Raw genomic sequence first — 5,940 nt, forward strand, 5'->3', positions numbered from 1 at the left:
TTGGTGGATAATTTATGGAGTCTTTTAGACAAATTCTGGCCCAACAAGTAAATCAATTATCCATTATTCCATAAGAAAATAAATGTAAAAAAATCACAAACTTGAACACATTATTTTTTGGTCAAATGTTTCTGTGGGAGAGGAGGATTACATAATAACAATACCAACTAGACTTCTGATGTTATTGGGGTGTTTGTTTTTAAGGCTTAATGTTGTTGAAATACATATTAAATAAAGAATTGAGATTAATAGAGTAAATATATTTTTCAGCGTGTCCTTTAAAAAAAAAAAAAAAGATTTCAGTGAGAGGGTTTTATTTTGGTCGGTCAAACGTTTGGACTTTTATTGTGAAGGCAGGTATAAACGGCTACCGGAAAAAATACGCGCCTAACTCCATAACAGTGGGGGTGGACTATCAGTGAAGTTGGGACATTGCCGTAAACATTTGCTTTAGACTAAAATCAAACAGTAGATTAATGAAGCTCTCCACCTAAACTTGTATCTGAAGTTAAAATACAATCGACCGACGTCGTCCGGACTGCTAACGTTGAGTTAGCTCAGTATCCTCGGCAACAACTCCGTCCACCGCTGGTCACGACGACGATCCTGGTAAATACAATTCATTCTCATAATTTTCACGCTTGGCGCTGAGGTCATGTAGACAAACAGTTTGTGTGCCTTTTTTTCTAGCGTTATTTCAATCAACCTAAAGTTATACAATGAATTAAACGCTTCGTTTTTATTAACACTATGTCCGAGTAAACAGCCGAAAGAGATGTTACTGTTTCCGGTACAAACCTTTCAGAATAAATCTACCCGTACACGCAACAAGGGCTGGCTCATGACCATGTTTTCTTCCCAAAAAGTGTTCTTTCCACTTTATCCACCCAAATCAACATAAAACTACCAAAGAGGGTTCATACAGGAAACCTTGACGACATTTTATTTTGAAGTAAAAATCTTTCCGGTTGTGTGAAGCTGATTCAAACAGCACAGCGCAGGGAGGCTCCCGGGTTTATTTGTTTTCCTCTGTCGTTCAGCAGAATGGATGCTGAAGGTATCCCACTTAGTCCAGACGGAGAGGCCGCCATGCCAGACCAGAATCCCAAATACCAGAGGAGTCTGAGGAGCCTTAACGTGCTTGCCACACGGTTTGTCGAGTTGTTACAAGCAGCAGAAGGCGGTGTGCTGGACCTCAAAGAAGTAAGTGAGCGGACACCAGTACAACAACCAGTACAACAACCAGTACAACAAGCACTGATCCCAACTCTGGAGAGGTTTTATTTGTATTTGGAGATTAAATTAAATTAAATTACACTTATACATTTATTTTTCACTGTTGTATTTTATTCTTATTGTGTTAGTTTTGGGATGCCTTGTCAGAAATTTGACTAATGATACCTCAAAGCCTCCAGCATACTGTAACCAAATGTAAATCTAATTTAAAAGAGTTGATTGAATACAAATTCAGCTCTCCTAGGAACTAATTAACTAAATGCCATGTTACATTTAAGTAAAAACCTTAAAACTATTTTACTACTACATTATATTTCATTAATTTAGCAGAATCTTTTGTTTGAAGCTCCAGTTTAAGTCAGGGGTCTCCAACCTTTTTGAGAGTGAGGGCTACCTAAATGTCTACTCTGATATTTAATGAACATCCATGTTAGAATGATTCTTTCGGTAGTATACCAGTGGTGTGTATTTTAACCTTTAGTCATTTTTATATACAGGGTTGAGCCAATTTGATTGTTATTACAGGTTTGGTAAATGTAAATGATCTTATGAAAAATCTGCTGGTATGATCAATGATAAATGATAGACCATGAAAATCTAAAAGTGCAACTCAGTGAAAGTCACCACGGGCTTAGCCAAATGCAGAAGGGCAGAATAAGTCAACTCAGAATATCTAATAAAGGGAAGTCTCAGTATACCTTTTTAATGAATAATATCAGTCATGTATTTAAATGTTTTTTTAAGTGTTTTATGTTTGATTACATAATAGTTCTCTGGACTCCTCATAGGTTGCTCAGCAGCTGCCAGGTGCCTGTGGGCAACATGTTAGAGACCCCTAGTTTAAGTGCTTAATTGGGTTTTGGAAAACAAGTTTTGGACGTGTAATATCTGCTGTAAGTGATCTCTGAATGTTTCAGTACAATTGGCTGGCTGATCCCCTGAGACACTTGGATCACAGACTGTGTGGATATTTGTTCAACAGAAATTTTCAGAGGATGAGGCTAAGGAGGCTTTTGTGTCATTTCAGGCTGTCAGGGTCTTGGCTGTCGGACAGAAAAGGAGAATCTACGACATCACAAATGTGCTGGAGGGTGTTGGTCTGATTGTGAAAATTTCCAAAAGCATTGTGAAGTGGAGGTACGTTTTTAAGCCTGCCTCATGTGCATGCATTTAGATATGCAATGTATTTTAAGAGGGTTGTGCAAAATATATTTTACACTATATTTACTTATGCTTTTTCTAAATAAGGGGCACACTGCCAGGAGAAAATACGCACCAGTCAAACAACAGACTGACAGAGTTAAAGTCTGAGCTGGAGGACTTGGAGCAGAAGGAATATATGTTGGACCAGCAGAAATTCTGGGTTGAACAGAGTATCAGGAACACAACAGAAGACTGCAGCAAATATCCTTTTTACAAAAAATGTAGCAAAGAAATGTGTTTGTTGGAAATGTTTTACTTTTCCTGCTTTTTTTAACTTTAACTCAGATTTAATGTCTTTTATTCCTTTCGGACACAAATGCTGTACTTTCTTTGGCAGAATCTATTCTAGTAAATGTCTGTCATGCATGGCTGCTACTTTCTGAGACACTGACACAGAGTCCTTGACATTTTCAAATTAAACCTTAACTCAAATCAACTCTGACCTATGTGAATCATGAAGATATCTGCAACTGCTTCAGTGGTATGTATCATGACTTTTCCCTTTCTTGTGTCACCATATTTTTTGATACAGTTGAAAAGTAGAGTGGCAGCATGAGTCAGAAACTATTATTCCTCATTGATTTCCCTTACTAGATTGACACCAGAGAAATGTGTAACAGGAGAATTTTAGGCTCTGAACAGGCGAGATGTAGAGTTCACAAAATAGATTGTAGCTCAGAATCAGCTGATGTTTTGGCGTTTCAGTGTGTTTTCCTAGTTGGATTAATGTCAACACAGCTGGAAAAACACTGCTGTATAAGTTCATAAAGGTCCTTACATCACCACAAGGGTCGACATTGTTGCAGATTTTTCAGAGTAAAGGCAAAAATAATTACTAACATTTATTTTAACTTAAAATATATAAAATATAGAAGGACCAGACAAAATGATTTCTTTGTTGATGACTGGTGTATGAAAAGTGAATGATTTTCACTCCTCTTTCTCCAGGTAACACACTCTTGGCAGTACAAGCACCATCTGGCACACAGCTAGATGTTCCCATTCCCAAAGCTGTAAGTCCTGCGTCACTAGAACCTACTGTAGTTTTTCCTTATGGCTTTCTTTAGTTCAGATGGGATTATTTAGTATGTGTGTATATCTCCTTTCAGGTCCAGAACAGCCCGGCAAAGTACCAGATCCACCTGAAAAGCATTAATGGGCCAATAGATGTCGTTCTTCTTAACAAACTCTCTGTCAGCTCAGTTCCCGTCGTACTGCCGGTCCCACCGCCTGAGGAAATTTTACGGCACGCCAAATTAGCCATGTCCACTTCAGATGAGACTGAAAGCAGTATCGCACCATGTCAGGCTTCCGCTGCTACCAAACAAAGCACCAGACCTAGGTGGACGGGCTTAGAGGACATGCGGCATCTTCAGTCATCGTCATTTATGAAGAGCAAGCCTAACAGAACTGATACATCTCAGTGTGAGTATTTTAGTTTGTAGAGTCTCTGATGTGTGTGTTGCTATATGAAAAAGAAACCTAACACAATATTTTACCTTGAACTCAACCCCTATTGATCTAAAGTCTGGATCAATCAGAGAGGCAAATAACTGCTGTTGCAATAACCAACTTAGACCAGATACCACAGCACACCTTCAGATCTGGTTTTGATTTGTCTTTCTCTGCATCTTCGATTATTTCTAGTATGCTCATACAATAACTTGTTCCTGCTTCAAGCATGTTTATTTCAGTGCAAATTTGTTTTACATAGATTTTTTAAAACTCTATTTTACAGTGCAAGACTTATCAAAAGAACTGGAGGACCTACTACAGCCCACCAAAAGTAGGGACCTTGTTGTATCTTCTGTCTTATTTCTGTTCATTAAATTATTTTGTAACTTTGACTGTATATGAATGTATGATTAAGCATGTATTCATCATTCTACAGAACTAATGAATGCAGATATAATCAAAGAGCTTTTGACCTCTGAAGGTAAGTTTAATTTTCTGACTTCATATACACCGATCAGCCATAACATTATGAGCGCTGACAGGTGAAGTGAACAACACTGATAATCTGGTTATCATGGCACCTGTCAATGGGTGGGATATATCAGGCAGCAAGTGAACATTTTATTCAGTTGAAGATTCATGTGTTAGAAGCAGGAAAAATGGCCACTGTGAGAATTTGAGCGACTTTGACAAGGGCCAAATTGTGATGGCTAGACGACTGGGTCAGAGCATCTCCAAAACTGCAGCTCTTGTGGGGTGTTCCCGGTCTGCAGAGGTCAGTACCTATCAAAAGTGCTCCAAGGAAGGAATAGTGGTGAACCGGAGACAGGGTCACAGGCGTCCTTGGGTCCTGCCATTCATGTGGATGTTACTTTGACACGTAGCACCTACCTAAGCGTTGTTGCAGACCATGGTACACTCTTTCGTGGAAATGGTATTCCTTGATGGCAGTGGCCTCTTTCAGCAGGATAATGGCGCACCGTGCCACAAAGCAAAAATGGTTCAGGAATGGTGAGGAACACAACAACAAGTTCTAGGTGTTGACTTGGCCTCCAAATCCCCCAGATCTTGATCCAATCGAGCATCTGTGGGATGAGCTGGACAAATAAGTCCGATCCATGGAGGCCCCACCTCACAATGTACAGGACTTAAAGGATCTGCTGCTAACGTGTTGGTGCCAAATACCACAGCACACCTTCAGAGGTCTAGTGGAGTGGGTCCATGCCTCGATGGGTTAGGGCTGTTTTTGGCGGCAAAAGGGCGACCTACACAATATTAGGCAGGTGGTCATAATGTTATTGCTGATTGGTGTATATTTTATTCATGTCTATTATATATTGTTACTTGTTGTTAACCTCGTGTTAACTCTGCCCCTCAGTTTTTTCCCCAATCCTCCGTCTGTCTCCGCCCCCATCTGAACAGGAATATGCCTACAATCTGGATGAGAATGAAGGCCTCTGTGACCTCTTTGACATCCCTGTGCTCAATGTTTGACCATGAACTCCTGTGTTAAGACTTCAAAAGTCAATATTTTTACACCGGAAATGTACATAGTTGTCTGTTTTTAAATAGTTATTATAACAAATAAACAAATGATTTTGATTATTGTGTCCACCTTGTTTATGAACTGAGTAGCTGAAATATTACAAACACCTTGTAGTATAATACAATCCAATACAACACCACAACCTACAGCGTCAATAATAAAGATAATAAACAATAATAAAGTTTGCAAGACACAAGTTTAATTCTGGTCGCTCATGAATCTTTCTACTGCGTTGTAGTGATGCTTTCTCAATGGTGATTTGTAAAGCAAACAGATGCATATGAAACTTAAGCAATTGCATAACAGTCTACAACCATTCTGTCACGCATGCTAACAGCAGCAGCCTGTTAGTGTGTAATGTTTATCATGTTTATTAGTGTTTTTGTTCGCATGCAAACATTTGCTGATTAGCACAAGCTACAGCAGGCTGATAGGAATATCATTGACTTTGCAGGTGTTTGGTAATAAAATAATTTTTGAGCTGATCCAAGTTACTAAAA

General features: G+C 39.0%; 1 protein-coding gene across 2 annotated transcripts; it reads left to right on the forward strand.

The window, feature by feature from the left end:
* Nucleotides 1-361: 361 nt before the first annotated feature.
* LOC127351526 (transcription factor E2F4-like) lies at nucleotides 362-5,496 on the forward strand. 2 transcript variants are annotated; one of them, XM_051379131.1, is made up of 10 exons: nucleotides 362-609; nucleotides 1,041-1,203; nucleotides 2,264-2,373; nucleotides 2,485-2,640; nucleotides 2,877-2,920; nucleotides 3,388-3,452; nucleotides 3,549-3,864; nucleotides 4,178-4,225; nucleotides 4,331-4,375; nucleotides 5,273-5,496. In XM_051379131.1, the coding sequence occupies exons 2-10, from the start codon at nucleotides 1,045-1,047 to the stop codon at nucleotides 5,386-5,388; spliced, it is 1,059 nt and encodes a 352-aa protein (XP_051235091.1). In that variant the 5' UTR covers nucleotides 362-609; nucleotides 1,041-1,044; the 3' UTR covers nucleotides 5,389-5,496. The 2 variants fall into 2 exon arrangements, with proteins under 2 accessions (XP_051235091.1, XP_051235092.1); XM_051379132.1 differs by having other exon boundaries at nucleotides 1,044-1,203.
* Nucleotides 5,497-5,940: the final 444 nt, after the last annotated feature.

The sequence above is a fragment of the Dicentrarchus labrax genome, unplaced genomic scaffold (assembly GCF_905237075.1).
Source record: "Dicentrarchus labrax unplaced genomic scaffold, dlabrax2021, whole genome shotgun sequence".
Lineage (NCBI taxonomy): Eukaryota > Metazoa > Chordata > Actinopteri > Moronidae > Dicentrarchus > Dicentrarchus labrax.

Excerpts from the sequence above, each read along its gene's own strand:
- LOC127351526 (XM_051379131.1), top strand. The coding sequence starts at position 1,045 with ATGGATGCTGAAGGTATCCCACTTAGTCCAGACGGAGAGGCCGCCATG. Across the intron at positions 1,204-2,263 it reads GTGTGCTGGACCTCAAAGAA|GCTGTCAGGGTCTTGGCTGT; the intron begins GTAAGTGAGCGG and ends GTGTCATTTCAG. Across the intron at positions 3,865-4,177 it reads CAGAACTGATACATCTCAGT|TGCAAGACTTATCAAAAGAA; the intron begins GTGAGTATTTTA and ends TCTATTTTACAG.